The 18,761-nt window shown below is 59.0% G+C and overlaps 2 protein-coding genes across 2 annotated transcripts; both read right to left on the reverse strand.

Moving 5' to 3' along the window:
* Positions 1-288: 288 nt before the first annotated feature.
* Positions 289-6,451, reverse strand: mrpl9 (mitochondrial ribosomal protein L9). Its single transcript, XM_052045713.1, is given in 7 exon segments — positions 289-543; positions 1,301-1,402; positions 1,560-1,604; positions 1,835-1,959; positions 4,608-4,617; positions 4,619-4,768; positions 6,259-6,451. Coding segments are annotated over 7 exon segments (795 nt in total). The 5' UTR covers positions 6,367-6,451.
* A 5,143-nt stretch (positions 6,452-11,594) lies between these two features.
* LOC127587418 (hemagglutinin/amebocyte aggregation factor-like) lies at positions 11,595-16,353 on the reverse strand. The gene is made up of 3 exons (XM_052045714.1): positions 16,078-16,353; positions 13,838-14,029; positions 11,595-11,751 (listed from the first exon to the last, which is right to left on the reverse strand). The coding sequence occupies exons 1-3, from the start codon at positions 16,083-16,085 to the stop codon at positions 11,595-11,597; spliced, it is 357 nt and encodes a 118-aa protein (XP_051901674.1). The 5' UTR covers positions 16,086-16,353.
* Positions 16,354-18,761: the final 2,408 nt, after the last annotated feature.

Here is an 18,761-nt window from a genome sequence, read left to right on the forward strand (position 1 = left end):
CCCCCCCCCCCCACCCCCCCCCCCCCCCCCCCCCACCCCCCCCCCCCCCAGGGCAGACAATCATTCTGCTGCCTCGCTCCGCCATGATAACTGGAGCTGCTCCCTTTAAACGTTTGTGAACTGCGGAGGTCGGAAAACATCAACAGCGGAGACTGGGACCTCCGAGCGTTGTTCTTCCAAACACGATTTAGATTACTAGTTTCTCAGACCAATTGTTCCTTCTAAATATGAAGAATATATTTTCTTTACACTTCAAAGTAAACAAAGTCCCAGTGAACACAGGAACCTTCATGGTAAATCTAACCTGTGGAGTGTGTGATGGGACGGTGTGGAGGGAGCTTCACCCTGTGTCTGACCCCGGGAGTGTGTGATGGGTGCCGCAGACCGGGGTTGGTGCGGGTGACTGGGGGCAGTTCGGGTGACTGGGGGTGGGTGCTGCTTCGTCTCAGTGTCACTCACCGTCACCTCACACCAGTACTCGCCCCAGCGGGTGATGGGCTCGTCGGGAATCCTCAGCGCGGCCGGTGGAACAAACACTTGCAGCTGAGAACGAAATGCAGGTCAAGTTACCCCCGGAGATACCGGAGCCTCCCTCTGCCTCCACAGTTAGCCCTGGAGCCTCCCTCTGCCTCCACAGTTAGCCCTGGAGCCTCCCTCTGCCTCAACAGTTATCCCCGGAGACACCGGAGCCTCCCTCTGCCTCCACAGATGCTGCCTGACCCACCAAGATCCACCAGCAGCTGGGTTATTCTGTAGTTAACCCTTTGTGTGGGCTGTCCGCTCCCCACTGTCCCTGCGGGCCGTGTGGAGGGGGGGGGTGTGGGGGGGGGCGGGGAGGGGGGGGAGAGCAAGGTCAAGACCCAGGACAGATGTCACTGTGCACTCCACGCACAGCAAGATCCCACACAGGCAGGGTGGATGCCGATCAGCTCCCCCTTCCTCACACAGGGGCGGGGGGGGATGGATCACGGGGCGGGGGGAAGGTCGTGGGTCGCCGAGGATGTTGAGGTGGATCCATCCAGTATTCCGAGAGAGCCGCAGGTATCCTGGGACGTTCAACCCGAGGGTCACACAGGGCTGGGGGTTCAACGTCCCCACTTCCCCAGCCCCCACCACACCCCACCTAACAGGCGATCCCCTCCCCACAGCCCCCCCTGGGTATCCGGGTCTATGAGTGGAGGATGGTGGGGGTGGGGGGGGGGGTGGCGGGGAGATGGACCGCCCAGGACCGGGCAGCTGCTCCCTCGGACGTCCCGGCCCGGACCCGCTCCCTCAGACGTCCCGGCCCAGACCTGCTCACCTCCCTGAGGAAGTGGCGGCAGACGATGTCCCTGCTCAGCTCCCACTTCACGTTGTTCTTCATCCTCACCATCAGCCGCGACCCCTTCAGGAACTCGACGGTCTGGGGGGCGAGAGGGGGGGAGAGGTCAGCGCGGGGCAGCGGGAGCGAGGGGTCAGCCGCGGGCAGCGGGAGCAAGGGGTCGGGGGCGGGGAGGGGTTACAGGAACAGTGGGGGGGGGGGTCCACGAGCAGACGTGTGTCACTCACCCTCTCCCCACTGGGGGTCTGCCTCCTCTCCCTCCGCACCCCCCCTCCTGAAGCACCTGAAACATCACAGGAAATGTTCAGTGGCAATCCTCTTCCCCCCCCCCCCACCCTCTCTCCCCCCAACCCAACCACCACCAATACACCCCTCTCCCACCCTCCCTCACCTCCCAACCCAACCCCCGCACATTACCCCCCCCACACCCCCCTGCATGACCCCACCCTTGTTGCAGGAGGAGACGGGAGGGCCCCAAGGCGCGTCAGTAACGAGACCCAACCCTGCACCCACCATGCGCTCCTGCTTGAACAAGGCCTTGTTCTCTGGTGAGGCGTAAACAGCCAGGCCCTGGGGCAGCAGCCGGTTCCGACCGATGGCCTTCTTCACAAAGACCGTGTCCCCTCGATCTCCGAGCTCTGTTGGAGGGAGGGAGGGACGAGAACGGTGAGTGAGGGGGTGGGTAAATAAAAGCAGGCACTGTGGTGCTCGGATGTGACAGTCCTGGCGAGCTCCTGCTCACCCAGCCTGAATATCTAACGGTGAAGTGTCGACCATTCTATCTGCCATGGGAGCTCGCTTCAGCTATCCTGATGGCAGTCTACATCCCACCACAGACGGACATGACCCTGCCCTCAATGAGCTATACTCCGTGGTCAACATACCGAGGCCCTCTTCATCATCACAGGGGACTTTAATCAGGCCAACCTCAAGAGTGTGTTACCAAAATACTACCAGCACATCTCCTGCTCCACCAGGGCCACCAACACCCTTGACCACTGCTATACAACCATCAAAGATGCCTTCCGAGCCACCCTCGTCCTCACTTTGGGAAGTCAGACCACCAGGCTGTGCTCCTGCTCCCTGCATACAAACAGAAACTGAAACGAGAGGATCCGGTACAGAGAGCTGTGCAGTGCTGGTCTGAGGAAGCAGATGAGCTCCTACGTGACTGCTTTGAGTCATTGAACTGGCCCATGGTCAAAGACTCAGCTGCCAGCCTTGCTGAGTATACCACCACCTTCACAGACTTTATCAGCAAGTGTGTGGAGGACTGGGTACCAAAGAGGACAATCCGGGTGTTCCCAAACCGGAAACCATGGATGAACCGGGAGATCCACTCCCTACTGAAGTCGAGGACTGCTGCCACAAATCTCGTGATTCTGATCTGGACATGAAATCGAGATGCGACCTTGAGGAACGCTATCAGGGATACCAAGAGGCAATACTGACTCGAAATAGAGTCCCAGACCAGCCGTCAGTCTATGGCAGGGCTTACGTGCCATAACAGGCTACAAGACGAAGACGGGCTGCATAGTTAACAGCACATCTCTTCCTGATGAACTTAACGCATTCTATGCATGTTTTGAACAGAAGGGAAGTGGATTGTCACCACCCACCCCGACAGCCTCAAATGCAGCTGAACCTGTGATCACATTGAGGACGTAAGATCAGTCTTCTGGAGAGTGAACATGAGGAAAGCATCTGGCCCAGATGGTGTCCCGGGCCGCGTGCTCAGATCTTGTGCTGATCAGTTGGCAGAAGTATTTGCGGACATATTTAACCTCTCCCTGCTTCAATCTCAGGTTACCACCTATTAAGAAGACCACTATCATGCCAGTACCGAAAAAGAGCAAGGTAACATGTCTCAAAGACTACCGACCAGTGGCTCTGACATCACCATCACAAAGTGCTTTGAGAGGCTGGTCATGGCTCGCATCAACTCCAGCCTCCCAGACAACCTGGACCCATTGCAATTCGCCTATCACCGAAACAGGTCAACAGCATCTCCCCTGGCCCTTCACTCACCTCTGGAGCATCTGGACAGTAAAGACACCTATTGTTTATTGACTACAGCTCTGCCTTCAATACAATAATCTCAAGCAAGCTTGTCACCAAACTCCGAGACCCAGGACTCAACACCTCCCTCTGTAACTGGATCCTTGACTTTCTAACCAACAGACTGCAGTCAGTGAGGATAGGCAGCAATACCTCTGACACGATTATTCTCAACACTGGTGCCCCATAAGGCTGCATCCTCAGCCCTCTACTCTACTCCCTATACACTCATGACTGTGTGGCAAGATTCTGCTCTAACTCCAGCTACAAGTTTGCAGATGATACCACCATTGGAGGCTGTATCTCAAACAGCGATGAGCCGGAGTACAGGAAGGAGCTTAGTGGAATGGTGTCATGACAACAACCTTTCCCTCAATGTCAACAAAACAAAAGAGCTGGTCATTGACTTCAGGAAAGGGGGCGGTGTACATGCACCTGTCTACATCAATGGTGCTGAGGTCGAGAGGGTTGAGAGCTTCAAGTTCCTAGGAGTGAACATCACCAACAACCTGCCCTGGTCAAATCACGTAGATGCCACGGCCAAGAAAGCTCACCAGCGCCTCTACTCTCTCTGGAAGCTAAAGAGATTCTGTTTGTGGCCTTTGACACTCACAAACTTTTACCAATGCACCACAGAAAGCATCCTATCTGGATGTATCATGGCTTGGTACGGCAACTGCTCTGCCAGGACCGCAAGAGGCTGCAGAGAGTTGTGGACACAGCCCAGCAAATCACGGACACCAGCCTCCCCTCCCTGGACTCTGTCTTTACCTCTCATTGTCTTGGTGAAGCAGCCAGCATAAGCAAAGACCCCACCCACCCGAGTCATTCTCTCTTCTCTCCTCTCCCATCAGGTAGAAGATACAGAAGCCTGAGGGCACGTATCACCAGGCTTAAGGATAGCTTCTACCCCACTGTGATAAGACTATTGAATGATTCCCTTATACGATGAGATGGACTCTGACCTCACGATCTACCTTGTTGTGACCTTGCACCTTATTGCACTGCACTTTCTCTGTAGCTGTGACACTTTACTCTGTACTGTTATTGTTTTTACCTGTACTACATCAATGCACTCTGTACTGACTCAATGTAACTGCACTGTGTAATGAATTGACCTGTACGATCAGTATGCAAGACAAGTTTTTCACTGTACCTCAGTACAAGTGACAAATAATAAACCAATACCACTGTCAGCAGCTAGCGAGGGGTCGGGGCATTTACGTACTGGGGACGGTCCTGCGTTAGGATGAGCTCCAACCTCTCCTGGGGGCTGTGCTTCGTGTCCTCCACCAGCCGGTACACCCGATGCCTCCTGGGGTGCAGCCTGGCCGGTTTGCCCTCCTTGGGGAGGGGAACCTGCCACCAGCGTTCCACCATCACCGTGCCCTGTGGGAACAAGGAGCGTCATCAATCTGCCGCTGGGCTTTGGGCACCACACTGGTGCTCTGTGGCGGAGAGATCAGTAGAATGTCCGGAGACCCCCAGGATCAGGAATCCAGACTCACACCTCCTTCCCTTGCAGGAGGAGGCCATTCAGCTGAGTTATACTGGCTCACAGAACCCTGTAACCTGTTCCCTCCACACTCCCATCAACTCCCCCCAAGATTCTACCCCTCACCCACACACCAGGGTGGCAACTTAGAGCAGACTTATGAACCCACTGACCCGCACGTTGTTGGGACGTGGGAGGAGACTGGAGCACCCAGGAAAAACCCACCCCGTCACAGGGAGAGCGTGGCAAACTCCACACAGACGGCACCGGAGGTCAGGATCGAACTAGGGTCTCTGGAGCTCAGGGGCAGTAGTTTCTCCATGCTGCACATTGTACCTCCTATCCCATTGCACCGTGGGCCCCCTCTCTGAAACATCCCTCCAATTAGCCCCAGACCCCAGCTACTTCCTGCCCCTTTTGTGGGCAACTGCCTTCTGCAGGTTCCCACAGACCCCATCCAGCCCGGTGCAGGCTGTGGTGTCGGACACTTTCCCCCCACCGCTGCCGGGAACTGTTGTAAACCTGTGTCTGCAGAGCAGCTGGGCAGAAATGATCCCCGGTGGATGTCGCTCAGGAGACCCGGGAAGTGGGGGGGGAGCAGATGGGCCGAAGGGGCACAGGGTACAGAAGGCAAGGGGTCAGGCTGGAGACGTGTAACGGGTCAGTTCTCAGGGCGGGGGTTTAAATCGCTGGGTCCGGGTGGGAGGGGGATGGGAAGTGAAACTTTAGGGGGTTACGATCCCAAACTGCCCCCCCAGGTCGGGGGCAGGAACAGAGGCGGTCGGTGCCTGGACGGGGAATTGGTTCCGGGACAGGTGGAGGGGAGGGTGGGGAGAGGGGACTGAGGGCGGCTGTGCCAGGGACCCCTCCCCTCACCACACTCCCCCCACCCTCACCCCTACTCTCTGCCACACTCCTCCCTCCCCATTCAGTCTCCCTCCCTCACACCTCTCACTGCCCACTCCCATCTTCTCCCCAACCCCCCTCCCTCCCAACTCCCGCCCGCAACCCCTCACCCTCCTCCGTCCCCCTCCCTCTCACTCCCTCCCTCACCCCACCCCCCCCTCACTCCCTCCCCCCTCCCTCCCCTCCCCCCTCCCCTCCCCCCTCCCCCCCTCCCCCCTCCCCTCCCCCCTCCCCTCCTCCCTCCCCTCCCCTCCTCCCTCCCCTCCCCCTCCCCTCCCTCCCCTCCCCCTCCCCTCCCTCCCTCACCCCCCTCCTCCCTCACCCTCCCTCCCTCCCTCCCTCCCTCCCTCCCCTCCCTCCCTCCCCTCCCTCCCTCCCTCACTCCCCTCCCTCATCCCCTCCCTCACCCCTTCCCTTCCCTCCCTCACTCCCTCACTCCCCTCCCTCACTCCCTCACTCTCCTCCCTCACTCCCTCACCCTGACGGCGCTGACCGCGACCCCACGACCTGCCGCCTCCCCCGGGCCGCCGCCGCCTCCCCCGCTCCCCCCGGCCCGCAGCAACCGTTGGAGGCTCCGCCGCCACATTCCCACACGCGAGGCCGAGGAGCCGCCGGCCGCCACTAGGCCCCGTCACCCCAGCAACGCCGCGAGGACCCCCACCCCCGGGGACGCCGAGGTGGCCGCCGCCGCGCCTGATGGCAGCGCGGGCTCCGGGTCCGGGAGCGGGTCCCGCTGGAGCCTCCGGTCCCCGGGAGTCTGCGGGGAGCGAAGCTTCCCCACGGTGGGCGGGTGGGGGGGGTTCGGGCGGGGGGGCGGGGTGCGGGGGGTTCGGGGGGGTGTGGGGGTGCGGGCGGGGTGTGGGGTGGGGGGGTTGGGGGGGGGTGCGGGGGGTGTTGGGGGGGGGGGTGGGGCGGGGTGGGGGGGTGGGGGGGGGTGGTCGGTGTGTGGGTGGGGTGTGGGGGTGGGGGGGGTGGGGGGGGTGTGGGTGTGGGTGGGGGGGGGGGTGGGGGGGGGGTGGGGGTGGGGGGGGTGGGGGGGGGTGGGGGGGGGGGGGGGTGGGGGGGGGGGGGGGGGGGTGGGGGGGGGGGGGTGGGGGGGGGGTGGGGGGGGGGGGGGTGGGGGGGGGTGGGGGGGGGGGGGGGGTGGGGGTGGGGGGGGGGGTGGTGGGGGGGGGGGGTGGGGGGGGGGGGGGGGTGGGGGGTGGGGGGGTGGGGGGGGGGGGGGGGGGGGGGGGGGGGGGTGGGTGGGGGGGGGGGGGGGTGGGGGGGGTGGGGGGGGGGGGGGGTGTGGGGGGGGGGGGGGGGGTGGGGGGGGGGGGGTGGGGGGGGGGGGGGTGGGGGGGGGGGGGGGTGGGGGGGGGGGGGGGGGGGGGGGGGGGGGGGGGTGGGGGGGGGGGGGGGGGTGGGGGGGGGGGGGGTGGGGGTTCGGGCGGGGTGTGGGGGGGTGCAGGGTGCGGGGGTGCGGGCGGGGTGTGGGGTGGGGGGTGTGGGCGGTGTGTGGGGTGGGGGGTGCGGGCAGGGCGGGGTGGGTATTGGGGGTGGGGCGGGGGTGTGGGGTGTGGGGGTGCGGGCGGGGCGGGGTGGGTATGGGGGGGTGGGGCGGGGGTGCGGGGTGTGGGGGTTCGGGCGGGGTGCAGGGTGGGGGGGTGTGGGGTGTGGGGGGTGCGGGCGGGGTGTGGGGTGGGGGGTGCGGGCGGGGCGGGGTGGGTATTGGGGGTGGGGCGGGGGTGCGGGGTGGGGGGGTGCTGGCGGGGCAGGGTGGGGCGGGGGGGGGTGCGGGAGTATAACTTCCTTCTAACTCCAGGATAACTCCCACTGCCCGGGAAGAAGGTTTGTCCCGGCTCTGGATCAGCGGGAGTGGCTGCAGACCCTCGGCTCGGATCCCGGGATCCCGGCAGGTACAGGATGGTGAAGTGGGGCTCAGGGAGAAGTTACTTCGTGCAATGAGGAGGGAGGGTCCGGGACGGAGGGACAGACTCTGGGGATAAATGATCCCAACCAGAGAGGGGTGGGAATAAGGGTGAGGAGCCCCCACGGGGAGTGCCTGTGGGTTGAAGGCAGAAACTGCTGGCAACAAACACCCAGTGAGTCTGTGGAAGGAGAACCGTTGTCAGAGAGGTATACAGCACGGAAACAGGCCCTTCGACCCAACTCGTCCATGCTGGCCAACTTGCCTTTCCAAGCTAGTCCCGCTTGCCTGCGTTTGGCCCACATCCACCCACCTGTCCAAGCGTTGTAACTGTCCCCACCTCTGCCACTTGCTCTGGCAGCTCGCTCCACACACCCACCACCCTCGGTGGGAAGGACTTGCCCCTCAGGTTCCCCTTTCCCCTCTCACTTATGCCTCGAGCTTTAGACTCTCTGGCACCCTGGCATCAAATGGACTTGTGCTTCAAGGCCACGACATTTTATCGAAGGTTTCAGGGGAAGCGCGGGAGGGTCGAGGAGGAGGAGGTGGTGGGGTGGGGAGATGGGAGGAAGATGGTTTGGGGGGGAGGAAGGGTGGTAACTTTTCTCAGTAATAGGGACGATGGACTGTGATAAAAACCCACCCTGTTCACTAATGCCCTCCAGGGAATGAAATCCTTCTGCAGTCTGACCCGTGTGTGACTCCAGTCCATGGTCCAAAGGTGGCTCTAGCCAGACATCATTACATGAAGGGCTAGAACAGAGCAGTTGGACCGAACGGCCCCTTTCCTGTGGTATATTTATCTGTAACTCAGTTCAAAGTATCCCAACAGAAAGGTCCATCTACAGGACAGAGAGAAAGGATGCCAGTCATAAAAATCAGGCCCAAGGTTCTGCCACACTCCTAAATCTGATCTCTGAAGCACCCTGCAAAAACATCCGGGCTCGGTCTTTAAGTTTGATAATACACTTGCTCCAGGTGAAAGGTGATACAGAAATGCAAGTTGTTGTATCATTGTCAAAACTAGCGCGGCAGCTCGCCCCTGTGGGCGCGCGTATAACCGGCAGAGTTCTGCAGGGGTCGGTGTTGGGACCACAACTTTTCACTCAGTACTTTAATGAAGGAGCTGATGGCATTGTGGCCAAGATAGACCCGTTGGGCCGAAGGGCCTGTTTCCGTGATGTAGATGGAGGGACAGGTAGTGTTGCAGAGGCAGGAGTCTGCAGAAGGACTTGGACAGGTTGGGAGAGTGGCAGGTGGAATACAACGGAGGGAAGTGTGGGGTTCTGCACTTCGGTAGGAAGAATAAAGGTGTAGACTGTTTTCTAAATGGGGAGAGAATTCAGAAATCAGAGGTGCAAAGGGTCTGGGCAGTCCCAGTTCAGGATTCCCTCAAAGTTAATCTTAAAGGTCCCGGCAGATTAACCCCTGCCTCTCCACCCCAGGGAAACACTGGACTCCATTGTAGCAATACACTGTGCACAACTACAGACAGAACAACCCCAGTGGTACTGAGACTGAAAAGGTTAAGTAATCTGGTGAAGAAGACACGAGAGATGCTGGAATCTGGAGCAAAGAACAAACTACTGGCGATACAGTGAAAAACTTTGTTTTGCCTGCCATCCATACAGATCATTTCATCACATCGGTACATCGAGGTAGTACAAGGGGAAAACAATAACAGAATGCAGAATAAAGTGTAACAGTTACAGAGAAAGTGCAGTGCAGGCAGACAATAAGGTGCAAGGTCCGAACAAGGTAGATTGTGTGGTCAAGATTCCATCTCATCGTAGTAGGGAACTGTTCAATAGTCTTTTAACAGTGGGATAGAAGCTGTCCTTGAGCCTGGTGATATGCACTTTCAGACCTTTTCATCTTCTGCCCAATGGGAGGGGGGAGAACAGAGAATGTCTGGGGTGGGAAGGGTCTTTGATTATGCTGGCTGCTTTACTGAGGCAGTGGGAAGTGTAGACGGGGCGTGTGAGAGAATGTGACAAGGGTTGGGTGAGATCTATCAAACGGTTTGTGATGAACTGGGACATTTTCGTCTTCCCGAAACCCACCCCAATCATCAGACACTGGTCAGTCCAGTTCGCCCCAGACTGACGACGGCTCATCGGGTTGAGCAGCCAGGTGCCAGCCTGCGTGTGTGAGCAGCACTGATGCAGCTGCGGAGCTCGTCATCTCCCCACGGGGACCGGGGTGGTGTTGGCGCAGCCCTTTATTTAGCTGCAGTAACACGAATCAGTGCTGTTTCTGTCCTGTTTGTGAGGCGGCGTGGTCACTGCATCCCACCGGGAGAGGGGCGGGGAGCCGGGGTAGTCAGGAGGGCATGAAGTCTCCCCTTCCGCGGGCAACACCGTTAGCCACGTCAATCCATCGCTGTTTACTGCAGGTAGCTTTAACTTCAGACCTTGCAGCTTGAGGCAATTTCAAGCAGTGAACCAGAATATTCCACAGTCTCCAAGATCCCGGAGAGAGGCAAGGACCCGGGAATTCACTCACAGTCACGGAAGAGTAAAAGTAAAGGGGCTGAGCCTGGCAAATGCACAGGGTCAGATAACAACATCACCGAGTACTGCAGGGAATCCTGCTGGATATTTTCCAAACCTCTCCAGCCTCTGGGACAGTTCCTGAGGGGAAAACCTCCTTCGGAAAGGTGGAAGGGGGAAAAATGGATGGCAGAACAGTTAACCTGATTGTCAGTGGGGAAAATGCCGCAGTAACTCGGTCATCGTTAACACCACCAGGCAAAGTCAGCACCCATCAATGCTCAACAACTCTGCCGCATGGGTTTTGAGGGAGCAGCCAGCACACCGTTCCCCTGGAAAGTGGGGTCACAGGTAGACAAGAGCGGTGAAGAAGGCATTTGGCACACTGGCCTTCACCGGTCAGGGCACTGAGTTGGGATTATAGGTTGCAGTTGTACAAGTCGTTGGTGAGGCCGCACTTGGAGTATTGTGTTCAGGTTTGGAATCCTGCTGTAGGAAGATGCCATTAGCTGGAACAAGTGCAGAGGAGATTTACGAGGAAGTTGCTGGGACTTGAGGGACTGAGTGTTAGGGAGAGGTTGGGCAGGCTAGGACATTCCTTGGAGCGAAGGGGACTGAGGGGCGATCTTACAGAGGTGTATAAACTCAGGAAGACTTGGAGAACTGATGGAGGGATTTTTTTTTATTGAGATCTTCTGGCTTCCAATCACACTTCGAACATGCTCAGGGAGAACATTGCGCAGTAACGGAACTGCCACCGGACGCTCTCTGCAACAGAAGACAAGACAGTCAGTGGGAGGGGAGAGGATTTGGGGCATTAAGAAACCTCCTCGTTGTGACCAGTCACAGGGTTGGGCTCAGGCCAAGTGGCAGCTGGAGGCTTCCAGGGAGGGAGATCCCCACTCGGATTCCCAAGCCCTTCGGGGGTTGTGTCTGTGGCCGGATCCCCGTGGGGAACAGTCTCACCCCACGGGGGTGGGGTTGGTGATCAGTCCCGAACTCCGGAACCAGGAAGGGAGCTCAGACTCTGGAGAAAGTGGGGAGGAGGGGAGTGGGACCCTCCCTCAGTACCGCCCCCCACAGTGTGACCCTCCCTCAGTGCGGCACTACATTGTCCTATAGCATTACAGAGTCACCACAGCACAGAAACAGGCCCTTCGGCCCAACTTGTCCATGCCGACTGCGTTGCCCAGTGAGCTGGTCCCAGCTGCCCCACGTTTGGCCCACTGAACCTCTCCTATCCATGGATATCTTGATGCTTTTAAACATTGCTGATGTGCCCACCTCAACCATTCCAAACACGCACCACCCTCTGTGTGAAGAAGCTGCCCTGATGTCCCTTTTTAACTCTCTCCCCTCTGGTCTGAAATCCCCAGCTACTCTCCAGGGCCCGGGTTTGAAGGGATCGCCTACCTACCTGGTCTGGTTTCCATGGTAACGCACCACTCCCACCAGGTAGCGATTCCCCGGCACTTCCCAGCTGAAGTACTCGTTGCGCTGGTTGACGTACGGGGACCAGGCGCAGTCCCGGAAACAGACGCGGGCGGCTTCGCAGCAGTAGAACCTCCACCTGGAAAACAAGACAGCAACCGGGGGGTGACAGTGGGCTGACGCCGCGGGGCCACCCCACCCAGCAGGGCAGGGGGTGGTGGTGTTGGGCCACTGAGGAGGATGCAGAGCCATTGTGCAGAGATGGGGCAGGCAGAATTTAATCCCAGCAAGTACAAGGTGCTGACTTTTACTCCCTCCGCTTGCCTGGATGAGCCCACACTCAGGAACAGCGGCTTCCCTTCAACTTTCCTGAACCAACCGGCACAACCCTAATCACTGCCTCAGTACAGCAACACTGGGACCGCTCTGCACAAACAATGGACTGCTTTTCTGTTCTATCATGTACTTTTCCACGTGTGTATATGTGTGTTTCTTGTGACTGTTGTGGATCTGATGCTCTGTGCCTGTGATGCTGCTGTAAGTATTCATCGCACCTGTGCACACGTGGACCTGTGCATCTGACAATAAACTCAACAACACACAAGAAGCTCGACACCGTCCAGGACACAGCAGCCCCCACCCACCAACCACACACAGTGGCAGCAGTGTGGACCATCTACAGGAGGCACTGCAGCAACTCACCAAGACTCCTCAGACAGCACCTTCCAAACCCACCACCTCTCCCAGCGAGAAGGACAAGGGCAGCAAAAGAACGGCGAACCCCCCCCCCCCGGCCGGGAGTTGCCCTCCGAGCCACACACCGTCCCGACTGGGAAATATATCGCCGTTCCTTCACCGTCACTGGGTCAAAACCCTGGAACTCCCTCCCCAACAGCACTGTGGGGGCACCAACACCTCAAGGACCACAGCGGTTCAAGAAGGCAGCTCACCCACCACCTTCTCAGGGGCAACTAGGGAGGGCAATTAAGTGCTGGCTCAGCCCATGAAGCCCACACCCCTTGAATGAATATAAAAAAAGGTTGCGAAGATAAACAAGGTAGGACATACACAGTGAATGGTAGGGTCCTGGGCAGTGTTGATGAACAGAGGGACCTTGGGATACAAGTCCACAGTTCCCTGAAAGTACAGCACAGGTGGATAAGGTGGTCAGGCACAGTAGTGTAGCGGTTAGCGTCACGCTATTACAGCAACAGTGACCCGGGTTCAACTCCCACCGCTGTACGTTCTCCCCGTGACTGCGTGGGTTTCCTCCGGGTGCTCCGGTTTCCTCCCATATTCCAAAGACATACGGGTCAGGAAGTTGCGGGCATGTTATGTTGGCGCAGGAAGCGTGGCGACACTTGCGGGCTGCCCCCAGAGCACTCCACGCAAATGATGCGTTTCACTGTGTGTTTCAATGTACAGGTGACTAATAAAGGTATTTTATCTTTTCAGGTGGTGAAGAAGGCACGTGGTTACTTGCCTCGACATGGAATACAGGGGACATCATTTTGCAACTTTATAAACAGAACACAGAACAGTACAGCTCAGGAACAGGCCCTTCGGCCCACCGTGTTGTGCTGAACTAATTAAACCAGTAATTAAACACCTGACCGAACTAATCCCTTCTGCCTCCAATCTCTGCACATCCACGTGCCTGCCTCAGAGGCTCGTGAACGCCTCCATTGTATCCGCCTCCACCACCGCCCCGGCAACAAAACTTTCCTTTGGCGACACCAGGAGCACTGCGCACAGCTCTGGGCTCCACACTGTGGGATGGATGTGGTCACACGGGACGGGGTGCAGAGGCCACTCACCGGGGACAGAGCGGCTCTGTTCTGAGGGGGGGTCGGAGGGTGTGTGGAGCATGGTGAGGGGGGTCGGAGGGTGTGTGGAGCATGGAACAGTCTATCTGAAGAGGTGCTGGAGGTGCATAAATGAATTGCTGGGGGCTACAGTGCTAACACAGGCAAACTAGGGTGGATATGGACATAGGCGTGGCATGAAGTCAATGGGCCGAAGGGCCTGTTTCTGTGGCACGTTCTGCTTTGCACCCATGCCTGATGTGGGAATGTCACGGACGCGATGGGCTGAATGGCCTCTTTCTGTGCTGTGATGAAGGGCGCGGGTTGAGCCCCATCTATCGGCCGGGAGCCTCGCGGAGAATGTGACCCACCCCACTGCCCCCCCAGAGGAAGGTTCACCGCACGGGGAAAGGAAATTACTTCCGATCCCTCTGGCTGTCTCCCTGGAGGTTCTCCACTCCGCAGATCAGAGCCTCTGAGGGACAGGAGAAGTTTATTCCCTCGTCGAATCTGTTGACATAATCCGTCCAGGAGCAGTTAACGTGGCTCTGGAAAGTCGATTTACAGGCAAAATCCCAGACTCTCTCCTCCGTCTTGTTGTTGTACTGGCTGAGGGTGAAATAAAAGGTCACAGTTCAAGTGATGTTGCCATTTGAGACCCTTTCAGTGGGGTATCGGGGCTAAACTCCCCCTCCCTACCACCGGGAGTATCCATGGGAGGCGCTGCTTCAAGAAGGCAACGTCCATCATTAACGATCCCCTCCGCGGACTCGGTAAAGCAGCCGACGCAATCAAAGATCCCTCCCACCCGGACATTCTCTCTCCTCCCCCCTCCCATTGGTCAGGAGGTACAGAAGCCTGAAGTCCCACACCCCCAGGTTCAGGAACAGCTCCTTCCCTTCAACCATTTGGTTCCTGAACCAACTGCCACAACCCTGATCACTGCCCCAGTTTAGCAACACTGGCATCACTTTGCACTAGAATGGACTTATTGTTGTTTTAATTCTGTTTTTTGTAAAAATTGAGTATAATTTATGTTTAATGAATGTTTTTCTTGCAAATGTTGTGTATCTGATGCTCTGCGCCTGTGATGCTGCTGTAAGCAAGTTTCTCATTGCACCCGTGCACACACGGACTTGTGCACTTGACAATAAACTCGACTTGACTTTAACAGCGGGGTAGAAGCTGTCCTTGAGCCTGGTGGTACGCGCTTTCAGGCTTTTGTATCTTCTGCCCGATGGGAGCGGGGAGAAGAGAGAATGACTGGGGTGGGTGGGCTCTTTGATTGTTGGCTGCTTTCCCAAGGCAGTGAGAAGAGTAGACAGAGTCCATGGAGGGGAGGCTGGTTTCCATGATGTCCTGAGCTGCGTCCACACCTCTCTGCAGTTTCTTGCGGTCCTGGGCAAAGCAGCTTCCGTCCCAAGTCGTGATGCACCTATGTGGTGCGTTTGTAAAAATTGGTGAGGTTCAAAGGGTTTTCATTGCACCCTGCACCCATGGACTTGTGCATGTGACAATAAACTCGACTTTGACTTTGAATTTCAGGCAACCTGCTCCCCCTCTGTGTCTTTTCCCTCCCCTCCTGATCTCCCCAGTTCCTCCCACACTCACCCCAGCCCGCCATCACCCGAATACTTTCCCCTTCTCCAACACAACAGGTCAGGCAGCATCTGCAGAGAAAGTCAGTTCGATGACCTCAGGAGAATTGGAAAAAACGGCTGTGGATTCCAGGTCTGAGGAGGGGTCACTGACCTTAGGTCTGCTCCTACCTCCGCACACGCTGCCCGACCAGTCGAGTGTTTGCAACTTTCTCTGCTCTCATTCTAGACCCGAAATTACCGACCCCGTTCCACGGAAACAGGCCCTTCAGCCCAACTGGTCCATGCTGATCAAGGTGCCCACCCTGAATTTGGCCCCGGGGAGGAGCCTGAAGACCCACACTCAACAATTCAGGAACAGCTTCTCCCCTCCGCCATCAGATTTCTGAACGGTCCACGAACCTCATTGTTCCTGTTGGTTTTGAGCTATTTACTTATTTTGTAATTTATTCTAATTTTACGTCTTGCACAGAACCTGCTGCCCCAAAAACAACACATTTCGTGACGTAGATCAGTGAGGACAAACTGATTGTGACCTTTCCCAGCCACCTACCTGTCCTGATGTGACTGTTCCCGCCCCTGCCACTTCCTCTGGCATCTCCTTCCACACCCCCACCAACCTGCCCCTCGGGTCCCCTTTAAACCTTTCCCCTTAAACCGGTGTCCTCCAGTTTTAGACTCTCCTACCCTGGGGGAGAGACTGTGACCATACACCTTATCCACGCCCCTCATAAACCTCTACAAGGTCACCCCTCAGCCTCCTCCTCTCCAGGGAGAACAGTCCCAGCCTGTCCAGCCTCTCCTTATAACTCAAGCCCTCCGGTCCCGGTAACATCCCCGTGAACCTTTACTGCGCCTCCAGCTCAGTGACACCCTCCTAGAGCTGGGCGCCAGAACTGCACACCATGCCTCCAGGGGTGACCCCACCAACGCCTGTTGAGCTGCATCACAGGCTGCCCGACCAGCCGATTATTTCCAGCGTTTTCTGACTTGACCGTTCGGCCTGACGGCCCCGCGAACCGGCGGCGGCAGCTTCCAACAGAAGGAGCGGTCATCACCTGAACAACCATGGAGATGGAGCCCCCGGTACGGGCAGACGTAACTGATGCCAGGGAGTCATCCTTCAAACCATCGCTTCTCTGCAGAAGGGAAGTCGCTGGAATCAGTCGTCCGTCTCCGGAACGTTGGCAGGTCGGAGCTTTCGCTCTGCTTCACCCCGCCGGCTCACCGGCCCTCTGCCGGTGCGGAGGGGGGATCGGGGGTCCCGGGACACGCCCGGAGGTTCGGCGCCTTCCGAACACTCGGCTCACAGCGCAGTGTCCCGCTCTCGCCCACCACGGCTCGATGGTACAGTTCTTACTGAAATCAAACCGGCCCCTACATCCCTCCCCCGTCCCTGTGACCCCCTTCCGGCCCCCTACACCCCTCCCCGTCCCTGTGACCCGCTCCGGCCCCCTACACCCCTCCCCGTCCCTGTGACCCCCTCCGGCCCCCTACACCCCTCCCCGTCCCTGTGACCCGCTCCGGCCCCCTACACCCCTCCCCGTCCCTGTGACCCCCTCCGGCCCCCTACACCCCTCCCTGTCCCTGTGACCCCCTCCAACCCCTACACCCCTCCCCGTCCCTGTGACCCCCTCCAACCCCTACGCCCCCTCCCGGTGACCCCGTCGGGTCCCAGCACAATGCTGGATTGACGGCGCCGCACCTCCGGTCCCGGGGACCCCCCGTTCTATGTCCTCGGTGACTGCCTCCTGCACCTGAGCGTCCTCCCTCCCTCCATCAACTGCCCCCGACCTTCCATAAACACGGAGGAAGCGCCTGGCCGTGGGAAGGAGAGTCCTGAGGGAGCGCCCTGTTATAACGGAAGTACCCGAAGCTGAGGGAGCGCCGCGCCGTGTGAGGGGCAGTTGAGGGAGCGCCGTAGTGGGAGGGGCGGCGCTGAGGGAGCGCCCTGTTATAACGGAGGTACCCGGCGCTGTGAAGCAGCAGCGGGGTTCGGCCCCGGGACTGACGCCGGGCCCGAGGTCACACTTCCAGCCCCAGTGCGATGTGAAGGGCTGTTCGGCCCACCTGTTCCGTGCTGACCCATTTTACACCAACCCTATTTCGTTTTCCCCACACTTCCCCAGATCCCCTCTCAATCCCCCCAGATTCTCTCCCTTACCCCTGCAGATCCCTCCTCACCCCCAGATTCTCCCCCTTATCCCTGCAGATCCCCTCACCCCCCCGTTTCTCCCCCTCACTCCCCCAGATCCCCTCACCCCCTCAGATCCTCCGCCTCACCCCCCCCCCCCCAGATTCTCCGCCTCACCCCCCCCCCAGATTCTCCCCCTCACCCCCCCCCCAGATTCTCCCCCTCACCCCCCCCCCAGATTCTCCCCCTCACCCCCCCCCCCAGATTCTCCCCCTCACCCGCACGCTAACCCACCCAGCCCCGCACGTCCTCCTACCCGGAGCCGAGGACCAGAGCGCACTGGTGGGCAGGAGGGCGGAGAGAAGCAGCAGCCCGCTCAGGCCGGAGCAGCAGCGAGTCGGGAGGGAGGTGCCTTCAGCTCTCATGTCGCTGCTCTGTGACCTGCCCTGCAGGTGGGACACGCAGCTTCTGCAGTGCGCTCACTCCCCTCTGCCGCTTCATTCTTACCCAGCCCCCCCCCCCCCCCCCCCGCCTTCCTCCCAAGGAACCTTCCCCAACAAGCCGCCCTTTGACCAAGGACGAAGAGGAATGTCCGGAAGCCGGGTTGAACATTAAAGAGAACGCCGAGTCTCCGCGGCCTGAGTTGGACCCGCTCCCTCCAGTCACAGGCGGATGCACAAGTTGATATTTAATTCAGACGTTACAGGTTTCAAGAGTTCTCGGGAGAGGTTGGGCAGGCTGGGGGGTGGTGATGTAGGAGACTGAGGGGAAGCTTAAACAACAAACGATGAACTGTGCACCGCCTGCCTGTTGCAATGAACTCACCTTGTAATGCACGGCGATGGCGGTGCTGCAGAGCTGATGCCCACCTGTGCACCGCCTGCTGTTGCAATGAACTCACCTGTGTAATGCACGGCGGCGGTGCCGCAGAGCTGATGCCCACCTGTGCACTGCCTGCCTGTGGCAATGAACTCACCTGTGTAATGCATGGCGGCGGTGCTGCAGAGCTGATGCCCACCTGTGCACCGCCTGCCTGTGGCAATGAACTCACCTGTGTAATGCACGGCGGCGGCGGTGCTGCAGAGCTGATGCCCACCTGTGCACCGCCTGCCTGTTGCAATGAACTCACCTGTGTAATGCACGGCGGCGGTGCTGCAGAGCTGATGCCCACCTGTGCACTGCCTGCCTGTGGCAATGAACTCACCTGTGTAATGCACGGCGGCGGCGGTGCCGCAGAGCTGATGCCCACCTGTGCACCGCCTGCCTGTGGCAATGAACTCACCTGTGTAATGCACGGCGGCGGCGGTGCAGAGCTGATGCCCACCTGTGCACCGCCTGCCTGTGGCAATGAACTCACCTGTGTAATGCACGGCGGCGGCGGTGCAGAGCTGATGCCCACCTGTGCACCGCCTGCCTGTGGCAATGAACTCACCTGTGTAATGCACGGCGGCGGTGCTGCAGAGCTGATGCCCACCTGTGCACCGCTGGGACCCCCCCCCCCGGGGTCTGCCTGTGGCAATGAACTCACCTGTGTAATGCACGGCGGCGGTGCTGCAGAGCTGATGCCCACCTGTGCACCGCCTGCCTGTTGCAATGAACTCACCTGTGTAAT

Source organism: Pristis pectinata, chromosome 40 (assembly GCF_009764475.1).
Source record: "Pristis pectinata isolate sPriPec2 chromosome 40, sPriPec2.1.pri, whole genome shotgun sequence".
Classification (NCBI taxonomy): Eukaryota; Metazoa; Chordata; class Chondrichthyes; order Rhinopristiformes; family Pristidae; genus Pristis; species Pristis pectinata.

Excerpts from the sequence above, each read along its gene's own strand:
- LOC127587418 (XM_052045714.1), bottom strand. Across the intron at positions 11,752-13,837 it reads GACAGCCAGAGGGATCGGAA|GTGGAGGTTCTACTGCTGCG; the intron begins GTAATTTCCTTT and ends CTTGTTTTCCAG.